Genomic DNA, 17,438 nt, shown 5'->3' with positions numbered 1-17,438 from the left:
ATGGTATGTGCCCTCAGTTAGGTAACCTGCAAATTAGTCTCATGATGACACTTTTTTTTATCATGCTGTCACTATATAGTCAGTTCTCTCATATACAATATTTGTATCGAAGCACAGGCAGAATTGTTGGAGTAGTGAAAATACCGAACTATCCCATGGAATCTGATGAATCCGTTTGCCTACAGAAATCAAATATTAGGGGGAAATCCAAGACTGTGAAAAGGAAAACGAAACTACAGAGGAATACGCTAAGGTTACAAGACACCACTTTCGGCTTATGTTTTTATTTACACAATACCACCTAAACACAGAGACTGATACGGACTTCCTCTTATACTTCCTAGCTCGTGAGTGGGAATTACAGTCCGTAGGCTCTTTAGTGCGCGTTAGAGTTGACAGCAGTCGGACGCAAGAATGGAGTAGCGCATTCGGAGGGGATCCTACCCTACGTTATTTATTACATAGAATCAGGTAAGCACATCGTTATTACGCTATTTCAAACAAATAATGGTCCGTTTATATTTGCTATTTGTTGGTGACTTTAGTTATGTTGAGTGTTCAGTGTTGCAGTGTTGGGAGGGCAATTGGTTGACGTAGTCTACACTCGAGTACATTCTTCTTCACTTAGCGATAACCTACAGCAGGGTAGGTCCGCGAGTGATTTTATTAGCCACCCAAGTTCTCTAAAAAACACGAGCAAATAATCTACAAGTGGTTTTAATTTAAGAAATCTGTTCAAAAGTATTCCCACGCATAATAGAGAGGTATATGATTGTATACAAGGTTTGAAATGTTTTAGTCAGATATTATATCTGGTTGGGCTTCTTGCGGTCAATTTGCAATCTATAAATTATATGTTATTATTTTCCAGCCCATATTGGAATTTCAGTTGCCTAATGAATCATCACCGTTCCATTTCAGAAATCAGCAGAAGCTAGAATATCAAAATGGATTACAAATATGCCAATGCTGGAATAGAACTCCTGCTGGCTCACATGAACATAGAGGATATCATTGGCGCTGTTGAGAATCTCTATCACACCGAGGAGGAAGAGGCTGGGGCATTGTGTGAAGAAGGTCTCTCTCATGAGGAGATGGATGAGAACGAGGAGACTGTGGATGATTCGGGGGACGAAGTGACGGGAGGGACCCAGGGCACACAGCAGGGGAACGGTGGTGGTATGGTCCGGTACGGGACGGTGTCGGACTTGCTCTCCTTCGTCAACCTGATCTCTAACATGCCACCAGAATCACTGCAGCACCAGCCCGAGGAGATGGGTGTGTTACTGAACAAGGTGAGACGTCAGGACACTAGTGTTTTTTTTTTGTATCTGTCCCCACAAAGGTCTCATTAGATACTTTTGGTCATGTGGTGTACAGTATGTGGACATCTCAATCCAAAATGTTGGAACATTGCTGCGGGGACAGACTTCCTTTCAGCCGCAAGAGCATTAATGAGGTTGGGTGCCGGTGTTGGGTGATTAGGTCTGGCTTGCAGTTGGCGTTCCAATTCATCCCAAAGGTGTTCAATGGGGTTGAGGTCAGGGCTCTGTGCAGGCCAGTCAAGTTCTTCCACACCGATCTCGGCAAACCATTTCTGTATTGACATTCGCTTTGTGCACTGGGGCATTGTCATGTTGAAACAGGAAAAGGCCATCCCCAAACAGTTGCCACAAAGTTGTAAGCACAGAATCGTCTAGAGAACGTAATTGTACTCTGTAGCATTAAGATTATCCTTCACTGGAACTAAGGGGCCTAGCCCGAACAATGAAAAACAACCCCAGACCATTATTCCTCCTCCACCAAACTTTACAGGTGGAATTATACATTCGGGCAGATATCGTTCTCCTGGCATCCGCCAAACCCAGATTAATCCATCAGACTGCCAGCTGGTGAAGCGGGATTCATCACTCCAGAGAACGCATTTCCACCGCTCCAGAGTCCAATGGCGGCAAACTTTACACCACTTCAGACAACACTTGGCATTGCGCATGGTGGTTGCTCTGGCATGGAAGCCCATTTCTTGAAGCTCCTGGCGAGCAGTTCTTGTGCTGACGTTGCTTCCAGAGGCAGTTTGGAACTCGGTAGTGAGTGTCGCAACCAAGGACAGACTATTTTTCAGCACTCGGCAGGCCCGTTCTGTGAGCTTGTGTGGCCTAGTCCCGTTCTGTGAGCTTGTGTGGCCTAGTCCCGTTCTGTGAGCTTGTGTGGCTGAGCAGTTGTTGCTCCTAGATGTTTCCACTTCACAACAACAGCACTCACAGTTGAGCGGGGCAGCTCTAGCAGGGGAGAAATTTGATGAACTGGCTTATTGGAAAGGGGGCATCCTATGATGGTGCAACGTTGAAAGTCTCTGAGCTCTTCAGTAAGGCCCTTCTACTGCCAATGTTTGTCTTTTGAGATTGTGTGGCTGTGTGCTAGATTTTATACACCTGTCAGCAATGGGTGTAGCTGAAATAGCCAAATCCACTAATGTGAAGGGGTGTCCACATACTTTTGTATATACAGTGTATCAAAGTTTATTTGTCATATGCAAAGGACAATGAAATCTTAGAAGTGGCATTGTGTGTATAAGTGTGGTTGAAACTGTCTGTCCCTTCGTCTGTTAGTCAATCAGTCCGTCTGTTTGTCTGCGTGTATGTATGTGGTCAAGTATAGACAATCTGTCTGTAGGGTTATTTAAAGCCTTTACTGGTTCAGCAACACCTTTCACACCGTATTTCACTACTTCTGTGCAGAAACACATGGTGCTGAAGAAGGGACGCTATCGCATCGATTTGGATGTACTTCTGTTTCCATGGATGTGGACCTACAAGACTCCAGGCTCCGGCGGCCATGTTCCAAAGGGCTCATTTGGGAAAGTCCACTTGGCCCAGGATACCGTTACCAGGAAGCGGATGGCATGTAAACGAGTGAGTCAATGAGTCCGCGTGCAGGAATGTCTGGCATGTTTGCAGAGTGGATTTCTCGAAAATGCTTCTGGCCGATCTATGTGCCAAGATTGATTTCTGGCAGGAAGTTTTGTTTTCAAAGCAATAGAAACTAATTTGTTAGGCCAATATAAAAGCAGAATGTCACATGTGAAGTCAGTCAGGTATTTGCACCCATAAACTTTGAAAGCTGCAACAGAACATCTAGAAAGAGGAACACTATGTACTGTAGAAAGAGACAAATATTTATCTGCGACATCTCAAAAGCCAGTATTGCAGACAGATAGAAACTGAAAGTATTTGTCTGGTTACCCCACAGGAAACCCCCCACGCTAGTTTATCGCAGGGCCTAACCCCCAATCTATCTCCTTAGTGCTGAGTGTCAAGCAGAGACGCATCAGGTCCCATTTTTACAGTCTTTGGTATGACCCGGCCAAGGTTTGAACTCCCAACTTTCCAATCTGAGGCAGGCACTCTAATCACAATGGTACTTCACCTGGGGTAGAAGAGGATATGGCTTTTATATTATTTCTGCCCACAAATAGTTACACACGATGGGAGTGGCTTCCTGGTCTGGCAATTCCATAGTCAGTGGAATGTTTACATACTAAAGACTTTGTAGATACTTTGCATAATAGACATATTTTACTGTACATGTCTAAATCTCTTTTTAAATATAATGTCTATAGGATGTTCTTTAATGCCTTAATGGTTCTATTCATGCTACTAGATCCCCATGGAGCATTTCAAACCAGCCGATGTGGAGATCCAGGCCCGGTTCCGCCACGAGAACATTGCAGAGCTCTACGGTGCTCTCCTCTGGGACCAGAACATCCATCTGTTCATGGAGGCCGGCGAGGGAGGCTCGGTTCTGGAGAAACTGGACAGCTGTGGACCCATGAGGGAGTTTGAGATCATCTGGGTCACCCAGCAGGTCCTCAGGGGCCTGGAGTATCTGCACTCTCACAATGTCATCCACCACGACATCAAACGTGAGTGGAAAGTGCCCAAAACAAACGTTAAAAAATGCACATTAGTACACTCAATTAGTAAGCATTAGAGTTAGAGCAAGTTATAGGCCTATAGCCTCTGCTTTTACCACGGTTTCGAAACTCAGTTTTTCTCAAATTCTAGCCCCAAACAAATAAAAATGGAACCCAGGTATGTGTCCAAAACACACACATGCACATTAGTAGTATATGTGTGGCCTCCACTGGGCCCAAGCTGGTTAAATCAACGTTGTTTCAACATAATTTGTTAGTATATTATGACATGGAATCTACGTGGAAAATACATTGGATTTTTAAAAAAAAAGTTGTTTTGAGGGTAACATTTCATCCACAGGATTATGCCATCACGGTAACCAATTTTCAACAGAGACAAACCTTGTATAAGATATGTTGAATTTGTACCTTTGAAACAACGTCAGATCTTCAACGCAATATCCACTAGAAGAAAAAAACTAGGCTGGGCTGCACCTCCTACCGGAGAGTCGATCTATCACCAGCAGTTTTTTTTATTTCTGTCTCCCATCCAGGGTTTTAACCAAGCCCAGCTTAGCTTTGATATTTGTCACGGACTATTACCAATGTGCTATCGTGAGAATTGTTGTGGAGAAATCTACACTTAATAGATTCACTGGAACTATCAAATGAATTCCAAACATTAGGTTCAACAGAGTAAGTGAAATGTAACCATACTTTATGAATCATATATCCTCAATGATGCTATTTAGGCCTATATAGCATTTGAGCAGTCATCAACAGATATTGTTTAAATTCAGCCCTTGTAGGCCTAGGATTTCAAATGAAACATACAGGTAATAGCATATGTTGGATTCACGTCTCCATCTCAACCAAAAATGGAAGTTAATGAATTTAAAGTTTGATTTGATTTCGTCCTATTCTTTCACCTAGATTTTAGGTCAAAATGGAGACGTGAATCCGACATTGTCAATTATTAATTTGTAGACAAACTGGAATTAAAGCAAGACTCACTGGCAAACATGGAGCGATCTCCTTCAAAAGTTTATATTTGGTTGCGTTAACAACCAAACACAATTCAATATCACTTTTGCAATACAGTAAATAGCCTATTAACTGTCGAGAAATTAACAAATTACATGTTGGATTCACATCTCCAGCTCAACCAAAAATAAAAGTTAAAGAATAGGATTAAGCCAGTGGATTAGAGGGAACTATCCAACCAGTAGAATTGTGCTTGATTGCATTGTCAATCAAACACAATTCAATATGACTTTTGTAAGATAGGCTATTTACTAACAAACTAATGTAACATTCAACTTTAAAATGAGTAACGCATCCATGACCACATTTTGAAGTTACTGTAACAAATGTATTTTTATGTAATCGTGGAAAGCGTGCATGTTCAGGGTTGAAGGTCTTTGGAAATCGAAACAATGGCTATAATAATTTGCACAGATTCTCAAATGGCATTGTTCACTTGCACCATGTACTTTAATGTCATTTCAACTAACTGCATTCCAGTTAATTTGGTTGTGCTATTAGATGAAGCAGTGATGACACATTAAGTTGTTGTAAAAACAAAACATCTGACATTGTAGTCCCATTTGAACTTTGGTGTGCTTTTAAATGGTTGAAAGTGCAGTTTAGGTGACAACCAAACCAAAAACCAGACAGTGATTTTCTATTGGAATTTGGTTGTGCTTTTACATGGTTGAAAGCATGGTGATAACAATATTGGGAAAAAAGGTTAAAATCTCATTGATCAACGTATGTAACCAATACTGCCCAATGCTCCACATTGAAATGACATGGTGTGCCCAGTGGGCTGCTACTGTCATTATCCACTTTATGTCAAATGTAACCAAGATAGGACTTTAGAGTAAACTGCACCTTGAACCAACGGCTTCATAGGAAACCCGACCACAGACAACTAAAGAAACCACGTGAGCCTTGTAAGAAGGCAGGATGAAGCTGTGGTGTTGCTGACGGTGTTCAGGTCAGGTAGCTAACGGTTTTTTTTATAGGGGTTGTCCCAAATGGCACCCTAAACCCCTATTTAGTGCACTACCTTTAACCTGGCCAAAAGTAGTGCACTATATAGGGAATAGGAGCCATTTGGGGCGAAACCCAGTATCTGATTAGCTAGCTACTGAAGTTGCTGAAACACAGGATTTTAGAGTGAGATAGATTAGATAGTAGGGCTGCAGGCAGGTGGCAGTGAGCTAACAGTGGAGTAGCGCAGCGCTGTCCGTCGCACGTGAGATTTGCTTCCAAGATTGTAGTGAGCTAAAGTCAATCACAACACAGCATTCAAAGCTCTGTGGCGCTACAGCTATCAGTCAACACGGTGTTGATAAATGCATTTTAATTTAACCATGAAAAGACCTTTGAGGTTAGAAACCCCCTTTTTTGAGGGGGACCTGGCGAGAGGTCAGCAGGAAGTAGTCGGCGTGTACATGCGACACGAGCACAATACTGTAAATTAAAAACAATTACAATGGTCAGCAGCAGAGCTTTAAACTCAGCGAGCGATACCCTCTCCTCCAGTAAATGTATTGTATTAACGTTAACTTTATAATGTTGGGTGTTCCCTAGTAAAAGTTATACTATCTATAGGGGTTAATGTATTGCAATGAACTTTAAACAAAGACCTGTGGACCAGTCTATTATTGTTCAGTCAGTCAATCAGGGCTTGACTAAAGACTAAATGCACTATATGTAGCATCTGGAAATTCCAGTCAGACCCTCCCTCCTTCCCTGCAGCAGGATTGACTGTAGGGCTTCTTAGGAAAAACCAGTGAGTTATTACTTTCTGATGTTTCACTGTGGTCTTGTGCTCTTCCTGTCCTCCAGTCAAAGGGTGCATCCCAAATGGCGCCCTATTCCCTATGAAGTACCCTATGTAGTGCCCATAGGACTTTGGTCAACAGTAGTGCACTATATCGGGAATAGGGTGCTATTTGGGACACACAAAATATGTAATGTTACCTCAGTGAGGTAAGGGATCAGGGGGACAAGGAGGGAGAGGAGGTTTGGGAAAGCCTGCTTATTCATTATAACTGTCAAATTCTGTGCCAAAACCCTGAAAGATGTTTGTTTGACTTCAGTAATGACTTTTAAATGCTTTAGTTCCCTTTTTCTTTAAGCTCAGTCAAAAGCCATATTCAGAGACTCATCATGCCTCATAGCATGCTCTGTGTGAACTTTAACTTTACATCAGTGCAAATGTTGATACTTCTCGCTTCCTTAAATGTACATACAGTTCCTATCACACATACTGTATGTCAAGAGCAATTTCAGCAAATGATAGAAGAAATGTGGACCTTGTGACAAACATTTAACAGAGTCGCATGTTAGCACACACTATATTAGGCTCTGAGATTATACTGTATCTTGCAGCACATGTTCTTTAGCTTTGACATGGCTGAACTGCACAGCTTTTCTGGTGAATCTCACTCACCCTCTCTCCCCCCTTTCTCTATTCAGCCAGCAACATTGTTCTGATGTCAGACAAAGCGGTGCTGGTGGACTTTGGCCTGACGGTGCAGATGACAGAGGAGTTGTACACCCCTAGGGACCTGCGCGGCACAGAGGTAAGTGACTCTGCTCTCTTCAACACCCTCCGGCCTATGACATAACAACAAAAGACACTCTTAGGTTTATGACATAACAACAAAAGACACTCTCAGGCCTACGACATGACATACAGGGTTAGGGTCAATTAATTTTCAATTCAGTCAATTCATTTTTGGGGGGGATTTCAGTTTACTTCCTGGTGACCTATGACATGACAACAACAAGAGCAAATTCTTACTTCGTGAGAAGTTCAATAGGTGTGTTTACTAGAAGGGAAAATGGCAGTTTTTCCGTTCAAGATTGAGATCAAGCGATGCCTCAGGGCATTCTGAAAATTATTTAGTTAGTAGACGTGTCAGTGCTTGTCTCACAGTGTCCCATAGCAAAGGAAATGGTGCAGGGGAATCACATCAAACACGAAGAGATATTGTATAGGTTTATAGGTGGACTATAGGTTTTGTGAGCAATGCTTAGGCTACAGAGTTGTCTCAAATTGACATTGTTTATCAGTAATAATACAGTAGGTTGAAAGCCTTTGAACACTAGCATTTTCAGATTCCAATTTACATCCTTATTCAGTTGGGAAAATCTTGGAGGAGGCATTCACTCTGTTCTTTCTCACGACCCTCCCTCTGCTCATCGTCCTCTTCCTAATCCTCTCCTCAACCCTCTCCTCCCCTCTGTGGTGACCTATACCCCTGATGGCTGAGTGGGAAAGTCCCAGGGCAGAGAGACTGACACCCAGCATTAATAACAGGGAGGGAGATAGCTAGCCAACAGAGTGGAGCTGCTGAGACTAGGCTGACATTAGCTAACATGGGGGAAGGCTGGAAATTCCAGTTGAGAGATGGACTCTGGTCTGATGTTTACTGTTTCACATTTCACAGACCGTACACAGTGCAGTTCCGAGCCTAACACCAGCCCAGCTGCTCTTAGGGTTCCTGTATTAATACATAGTCATAGAGACACTTTATTATTAATTTTATAACTGTTATGATTATGATTATCACTGGCAACATGACTACATTTTTATTTATTTTTTACATTTGATGAAGAAAAATTTTGGGTACTGTCCAAACACTCATTTTCTTATTCAACAATTGACATTATGCCATTGACCCTGTGAGTAACCATTGACCCTTTGAGTAACTGTGGTCTTGTGTTTTCTTCCTCAGATGTATATGAGCCCGGAGGTGGTTCTGTGTCGAGGACACAACACCAAGACGGATATCTACAGTCTGGGAACCACCATTATCCACATGCAAACTGGCAGCCCGCCCTGGGTCAGGAGATACCCACGCAGGTCCTACCCATCCTACCTCTACATAGTAAGTGCTACTCTCCCTATCTCCCTCTCTACCCATCCTACCTCTACATAGTAAGCATCTCCTAAAAGTAAAAAAAAAAAAAAAAACTATTAGGTGATTTATGCACTTCCAATAAATGCACAAATATATAAAGTAGTGTGGCAGAAGTTGTTTCTGCATAGTCATTCCACTAAGTAATGGGACAATGGAAAGTGGATGGATGAAGTGTATAAATAAGAGAATGGTGAACATACAGGCCTTCCTCTTGCTACACTGACAGGGCTGAAGGAGGGGAAACCCCCACTTGTAGCCAGTCTTTGAAGCAGACAGATGTTTTCATCACCCAGTTTACATTTCCACGGCATAGGCCTAGATTCTTGCAAGATCATTTCTCAAACATCATGTGATCCCTTAACGTGACTGCCTGCATCCCAAATGGCACCCTAATTCCCTGTATGGAGCACTACTTCTGACCAGAGCCTTAGGGGCCCTGGTCAAAAGTAGTGCACTATGTTGGGAATAAGTTGCCATTTGGGATGCTGCATCTGTCTCTGGCACATTATCAGCATACTCCTTCAGGCTCAGTACAATAGTTCTGTTTTGCTTTTAACAGTGTTGTTCATGATCACATTCCTGATTTGAAGAGGTCACGTTTCTTTTTTTGGATTGGCTGCAGTTCCCGAACCTGACTTTCTGTCGCTAAAAATACTGAGATTTCTGCTTATGCGGCATCCAATAGCCTATGTCCTTTCAGCTGCTGCTCAGTGTGCAGTCACTCCACGCTGCCGCCTGTACACAAAACAGTTGGAACAAATGTAGTTATTTGTCTGTTGTAATATATTAGGCTATTGCAAACATAAGCATGACACAAGCAGGTTGTTTAGCAATTCGATCTTATTCCAGGATTCAAGATTTCGGGAAAACCAGGGAATTTATTGAAAGTTCAAGGAATTTTGCAACCCTACTTGTACATCAAACTTGTTTTACACTCGGGGAGTTGTGCCCAGAGATAGCATGAGTTGCAGGATCGCTTTTATTCTTACCTAGCCATCACCATGACTAAAAAGACAAGGAATGCTTATAGTGATGGTGGCTAGGTCTCGCCTAACCTGACACCGCATTCTCACGTTCCAATAGAAGACTCATATGTGAAACTGTTGCATCAGACCTAGTTGGGTTGTTTTCTTTAAATAGAGCAGTGTTGGGTTGTCAATGCTGGGTTATTGAGAAATGACCCAGCGGGTCAGACCGGAAGACTGGATGCGCAGTTTTGTTGTTTTTAACCCAGCATTTTTTTTTTAGAGTGTAGAATTATAAGAATAGCTGTGAAACCCTAATTATCTATATGGTTCTACCACAGAGGTAGGATGGCTTTACTACAATTCTAATTCCATGGCTCCCCTCAGATCCACAAGCAGGCCCCTCCCCTGGAGGACATAGCAGAGGACTGCAGTGGTGCCATGAGGTCCTTCCTGGAGCGAGCCCTGGAGAGGAACCCTGCCCAGCGCAGCTCTGCTGCCGAGCTCCTGAGGGACGAGGCCATCAACCCTCCCAGGGAGGAGCAGCCACGCTGCTGGAGCCTGGACTCAGCCCTGGTGGAGGCTTCCCACCCTCTGAGGCAGCACAGCCAGCAGCCTGACACCACACAGGGTAGGGACTTATATATATCTTCCTGTTCTCTATCATCGTACTTCCCTAAAATATACTTTGTTCCTCATATTCCCTACAAAGGTAGGCAGGGACTTCAAATGTTAACTGTGCTGTGGTAAAATGCCTACGCACTTCCTCAAGCGACACGTACACACTAATATCTGTATGAAACTTCATGAGAGCGTATGTTACCAATAACAATACAATTCCCTTTTTTTGCAGAATCGTCTCTGTACTCTGAGCCTGAGGACTCTGCCCACCTGAGGAGGAAGGGATCACTGTACATTGACCTGGGGGCAATGACTGGGTACTATAATCTAGTAAGAGGCCCCCCTGCTACAGAGTATGGCTAACCCTGAGCGTAACCCAAAGACACATTTAGTAAGACCTCTGACAGAAATTGGTCTGGTAAAGCTATAACTGTAACCTTTAACCTTAGCCTGGTACTAAGATAATGACTTTATTATCCCCATGGGGACATTTTGGTATGGGTGAACTGATAGGTCAGAGACTCTCAGGAAGTTGAGTTTGGAACTCATGAAGACTCAATGGTGAATGTGTGTCTGATATGTTTTGAAAGAGTCACCAGAAGGACAGAGGGTTGGGTAGAGCAGGTGAAATGGACGCTGTAGCTATCTTAGTTTGCCATCTCTCAACAGTGCTGAGCTTCATTGGTTGAAAGAGATGTGTTACTCAGTAACTCTGGGTTTCATTGGTCAACAGTGGAATAAGCGACATCTTGTGATGTGCTCTGTAGATACATGATATATTAGCATGTTTTACAAGTTTGTTTCTTGCTCTCTTAAAAATAAAGGTGCAAGTTGGAACCAAATGACATTCTCGAGAGCGATGCCATAGGGGAACCATGTTAGGGTCTTTGAAGAAGCATAAATGGGATGGTTCTTTGAACAACCATACAAAAATCCAAAACCGGTGTGGTTTTTTTTTTAAGCCTTATTTGCATATTTCCCAGGGTGCCTTTCGAGTGAATATTAGAGTTAAAAGTACTACCCATGACTGTTTGCTAGTGATAAAGACATGCTTGATGCATTCACTCATTTTCAGTTTTTTGGCTTCACCAAGAGAAATCCTAAGTCAAATTATTTAAAACAAAACATATTTCATAAGGCCTTTTTCGAGTGCCTAGTTGTGGCCTGAAACTCATAGTTTACAGGCCACAATATGCTGGCTTTATAAGTGATGTGTAATTCCTATTGGAATCCAGCCAGACTGAGGATATTCAATGTTTGACATTTTTATTCACCCACAACCTGCCTTCAAAATGACTGCCAGGGTTGGAGAGACTAAGATACTCATATCTTAAACATCTAAACTGGAACAACCATTTCAGCAACGGGTGCAATAAGTCCAAGTAACAGATTGGATTTGTTTATAAGAATGTATGTTATTTATATTTGAGTAGCATAGGATTTATGAATCAATCAATGTGCATGCAAAAACATTTTAAAAAACAATGTAAAAAAAATCGACCTGCACTAGGGCCTGCTGGGAAATATGATAATGATGGGTGTGGTTTTGGTTCAACTCTGGTTATTAACACCAACAATGGGGTTCTTTTACACTACTGAGTGTTAATTTACCTCTACAGTGTTAATTTAACTTGATTCAACACTAGAAATGTTACACTGAAAAATCAACACTAGTTAACACTGGCCAATTTACTGTGTGCTATGAAAGGGACACACATCTGCAGGCTTCAATACAATTCCAAAACCTTTTAGAATTCCGAAGAATCATCACGTTAAGAACCCCACATTTAACTCAAAGGTTCTTTATCGAGAAAGAGTTCCCCAAGGAACCTTCAGAGTTTAGGAAGAACCATTTAAAAACCTTTTTTTTTTTCAGCGTAAAGAAATGTCTGCATGTGTCTTATGATTGAGACATTCTGTGTGTCAATATGATTTCTGACAATGTATTTGCGGTTTGTACAAACCATATTGTCTGAATGAACTTTTTGTTTGTTCCTGTGGAATCTGAATATTATATTTTGAGTACTTGCTATGCAAGTTACACTATGTAGTACATGTGTAATCAATGATCTTTTACATGTATTTTACCTATTGGATTTGTGGTTTTCTAACGAGATAAATGTCTGTAGCATTTTGTAAATTGACTTCAGTCTCTTACACGGTACTTTGTCTCAATATGAAGTTGAATTACTGAATAACATGTCATATAATTCATCTGAATAAAATGAAAAAGTCAACACCTGTGTTTTTGTCATGTTAATGGTTGAATAACTAGATCAAATGGAAGGGGGACATCATATTGAAGGTATATTGAAGGTATCTGGTGAACGAGTGGGAGGTTTTCATTTTTGGTCAGCTTCCACTCTGTGTGAACATGTCACAGCGCAGGCAGTCAGCTCATACACACAAACACCTGTAGTTACTAGTTCCTATTCTGAAATGTTTTTGAAGAATTGCAAATTGTTATTATAAAGTTTGCATATAAGTCGCTCTGGATAAGAGCGTCTGCTAAATGACTTAAATGTAAATGTAAATGCATACTATATACATTTACAACTCTTCCTTCAACTACTATGTGAGTGGGCTCCATCCAACATGCTCAAATGTTTCTGTTACACAACTACAGTATCCGTCTCTGTGTTTTCTGGTACTTTGTGTATGAAGAACAGTTCCTCGATAGCATCGGAGATCAATTTCCTTATCAGGAAGCATGTTGCTCCAATCTCGCTGATGTCATGGTAACAGTGTGTGGGCAGGACCGGTGACAGGGCGAGGGCGGGTATCAACTAGGTATTCCCTGACCTCAGATAACTATGACTAACACTGACGTGATGACCATATATGGCTGTATGAGTGGCTGAGATGCAGAGAAACCTGCTACTGTAAATTCTGTGTTATTCACTAATAGATCTGAGGCAAACCCCTCTGATGATCACCATCCCCCACACAGCGAGTATCCCAAATGGCACCATATTCCCTACATAGTGAGCCCAATGGGCTCTGGTGAAAAGTAGTGCACTATATAGGAGATAGGGTGCTATTTGGGATGCAGTCAGTGTGAAAGGGAAATGCACGCAGAGATAATATGATAAATAGCTCACACCAACGTTCGCCCTGAGGTGGAATCTCTGAGAGAGAGAATGAAAGAGAGAGAACAAACAGACACATCATAATATCCCCAGTACAGAACACAATTTGACCCAACCAAATCAGGAGAAAACAAAAACAAAATTACTTGACACATTTGAAAGAATTAACAAAAAAAAGAGTAAACTAGAATGCTATTTGGCCTTAAATAGAGATTACACAGTGGCAGAATATCTGACCACATTGACTGACCCAAACTTAAGGAAAGCTTTGACTATGTACAGACTCAGTGAGCATAGCCTTGCTATTGAGAAAGGCCGACCGTAGGCAGGCCTGGCTCTCAAGAGAAGACAGGCTATGTGCACACTGCCCACAAAATGAGGTAGAAACTGAGCTGCACTTCCTAACCAAATGTATGACCATATTAGAGACACAAATTTCCCTCAGATTACACAGATACACAAAGAACTCAAAAACAAATCCAATTTTGATAAACTCCCATATCTATTGGGTGAAATACCACAGTGTGCCATCACAACAGGAAGATTTGCGACTTGTTGCCACAAGGCAACCTTTTGTACTTTCACTATTTGCACATTTTTTTTATTTTAATTTTACCTTTATTTAACCAGGCAAGTCAGTTAAAGAACAAATTCTTATTTTCAATGACAATTTTGTGTGTAATGTTTACTGTACATTTTTATTGTTTATCATCTAGTTCACTTGCTTTATATGTTTCCCATGCCAATAAAGCCCTTAAATTGAAATTGAGAGATAGAGACCATAGCTGGTTTCTCATTATGAAGCTATGGTCAACTCATTATTGACACTGAGTCAGTCTTTGATCTTATCAGCGATGAGCGTTGCAGGGGAATCCACTGAAGCCATTTTATGTCGCTGTTTATCAATGAGCCCCCAAGGGAGAGTATGAGGTAAATCCGGTGATGTACACTGAGTATACAAAACATTAAGGACACCTGCCCTCTTCATGACAGACTGCTGCGTTGACCATATCAACGCCAAACCGACAGTCATGTGTCATGACAGCAGTAAAATTCCGCTGAGTGACCATTGAGTCACGGTAATCTCCTCTTATGCACTCTGGACATGAGTTGGTAGTACCCAACTCCTTAAATATCAATCAGGTCTCTACTGGCCTGGTACTACTGGCCTAGGGCTCTATTGTCCCTCTAACATTCTGACATCAATGCAATTGAAAATCACACCAAACACTTATCCAGAAAACAGTATGTGCTTTTAAAACTCACCTCATTGTGATTGATTGATTTGACAGGTTGAAACTAAGTGGACAACATGGATGTTCTTTAAAACCTAACACAATGAAATGGATAGCGCTTTCCAAGGTAATGATTCATTCAAAACACCCATATGCATAGGCCTATAAAGTACTGAATTAAAATAGTACTGAAAAAAAATTCAGGACCCTGTCTTTGAAAGATAATTAGTAAAAATCCAAATAACTTCACAGATCTTTAAGGTCACAGTTATGTAAACGTAGGACACTAAAGAGGCCTTTCTACGGACTCTGAAAAACACCAAAAGAAAGGTGCCCAGGGTCCCTGCTCATCTGCGCGAACGTGCCTTAGGCATGCTGCAAGGAAGCATGAGGACTGCAGATGTGGCCAGGGCATTACATTGCAATGTCCGTTCTGTGAGACGCCTAAGAGAGCACTACAGGGAGACAGGACGGACAGCTGATCGTCCTCGCAGTGGCAGACCACGTGTAGCAACACCTGCACAGGATCGGTACATCCGAACATCACACCTGCGACAGGTACAGGATGGCAACAACAACTGTCCGAGTTACACCAGGAACACACAATCCCTCCATCAGTGCTCAGACTGTCAGCAATAGGCTGAGAGAGGCTGGACTGAGGGCTTGTAGGCCTGTTGTAAGGCAGGTCCTCACCAGACATCACTGGCAACACCGTCGCCTATGAGCACAAACCCACCGTCGCTGGACCAGACAGGACTGGCAAAAATTGCTCTTCACTGACGAGTCATGGTTTTGTCTAACCAGGGGTGATGGTCAGATTTGCATTTATCGCCGAAGGAATGAGCGTTACACCGAGGCCTGTACTCTGGAGCTGGATCGATTTGGACGTGGAGGGTCCGTCATGGTCTGGGGCGGTGTGTCACAGCATCATCGGACTGAGCTTGTTGTCATTGCAGGCAATCTCAACGCTGTGTGTTACAGGGAAGACATCCTCCTCCCTCATGTGGTACCCTTCCTGCAAGCTCATCCTGACATGACCCTCCAGCATGACAATGCCACCAGCCATACTGCTCGTTCTGTGCGTGATTTCCTGCAAGACAGGAAAGTCAGTGTTCTGCCATGGCTGCCATGGCCAGCGAAGAGGCCGGATCTTCTTACAATACTTAGCCTACCGCATATTACGCACGGGACAAATTGATGAAAAAAGATTTAAGATGTCTTTGGAATATAATTGGTCTAGCCTATAGTCCAAAATGTAACAAATTCTAGTAATCGCCTTTGACTGTGGACTGTATTATTATGTGGATGTACTGGTTACCTTATACGACGCTCCAAACATTCTATCCATGCGTCTGTTAGAGAGCGTATTGAGTACAACAGTATGAGTCATAATACCCATATAACTTAGTTGTTAAACCCGGAAATGGTTCCAATCGTTTCTACAACATTCATTTTTCCGTAGGGGATTTTAGAACTACTTCGTACAGGTCTGTGTTTCGCCTGTAATTAACCGCTAATGTGGATATCATACAGAACTACACATCCTGTCGGACGCTTTGAAGTAATCACTTAAGGTGCAGGGTGGGTAAAACCTCCACATTTCTCCATTACAAGCTACATTAGCAGTTTTGAATTACTATAATTTTTTTAAATTACCTTTGCGTTTGTAGCTAACCTTAGGTCTCTCAGTCGATCAGAAGCAAGGATGGTTCTGTGCTATGTACCGGATTGTAACCACTACTCTGATAAGAACACATGCATTTTATGGTTGTCCAACCATGATTGCTAGCTGCTAACAAGCAGCTAATTAAGTCAAAGATCTGTGGTTAACTATATGCTTTTGAAAATTAGCTAGATAACCAATGACTGTAGTTGCACATTATATTCCTTACAAGTAAAAAGAAAACCAGCATAGGCTAGCATAATGTCTGTTGTGACCTTATCACTGACAAGTCCTTTGTGTGCTAGCCAGCTAGTTAACATTAGCTCATGGTTTGTGTGGTCATACTTTTTCATGTGGTGACATGCTACCTAGCTAACGTTAGCCCACCAGTGCATGGATATAACGTAAACTCACCCCATTCCGTACAAATGTGCGCAACCGCAACATTCAAACGAGGCTACAAAGAAAACTAATGGGACTGTAGCGACTGTGTTGACTTCAAAATCGGGGGTGTGAACTAGGTTTCTATTCAAGCATTGCTCGACATGGTAATGGCTCTAAAGTATTGGAGAAAAGTTGAAAAAACGGACCCTCCATTACATCGTGACGTGTCATGTCGTAACGTACAGCACACATAAAGCAACCATTTCTGTCTTACAATCTCTCTCCACCAGGTGTAGCACTTCTCTCATCGTTTAAAAACCAGAAATGAACAGTGACGGGGGTAAAGGGGGGATACCTAGTAATTTTTTTGCGTCATCATTGCATGCGATCATCATTCTCAAAGCCACTGTTTACTTCTAAGATCACCCTAAAAACCTGATTAAACTTCGACACAAACCTTCAAATAGATATGTAATGACACATTATATAAACTCTTTATATTGTTTTATTTACATTTTAGAGGCGATAAGGTGATAAGTTTGACAGATCGAGTGAAAAAAGCAATTTTCCCACGTAACATCTCTCCTTCTCACTATCACGCATTAGTTTCGCCTCCCTACCCGCCATT

At 42.1% G+C, this 17,438-nt stretch overlaps 1 protein-coding gene across 2 annotated transcripts; it reads left to right on the top strand.

Annotated features, from left to right (window-relative positions):
• The first annotated feature begins 21 nt into the window (after positions 1–21).
• LOC115105104 (mitogen-activated protein kinase kinase kinase 8-like) lies at positions 22–12,676 on the top strand. Of its 2 annotated transcripts, none has more exons than XM_029626710.2 (8): positions 22–471; positions 872–1,295; positions 2,739–2,912; positions 3,661–3,922; positions 7,403–7,509; positions 8,668–8,820; positions 10,206–10,449; positions 10,672–12,676. In XM_029626710.2, exons 2-8 carry the CDS (start codon positions 948–950, stop codon positions 10,800–10,802), a joined length of 1,419 nt encoding a protein of 472 aa, XP_029482570.1. In that variant the 5' UTR covers positions 22–471; positions 872–947; the 3' UTR covers positions 10,803–12,676. The 2 variants fall into 2 exon arrangements, with proteins under 2 accessions (XP_029482570.1, XP_029482569.1); XM_029626709.2 differs by having other exon boundaries at positions 23–471; positions 922–1,295.
• Positions 12,677–17,438: the final 4,762 nt, after the last annotated feature.

Source organism: Oncorhynchus nerka, linkage group LG22 (assembly GCF_034236695.1).
Source record: "Oncorhynchus nerka isolate Pitt River linkage group LG22, Oner_Uvic_2.0, whole genome shotgun sequence".
In the NCBI taxonomy this organism is placed as follows: Eukaryota; Metazoa; Chordata; class Actinopteri; order Salmoniformes; family Salmonidae; genus Oncorhynchus; species Oncorhynchus nerka.
The sequence above is the reverse complement of the archived record's forward strand: the minus strand, read 5'-3'. Positions and strand labels throughout refer to the sequence as shown.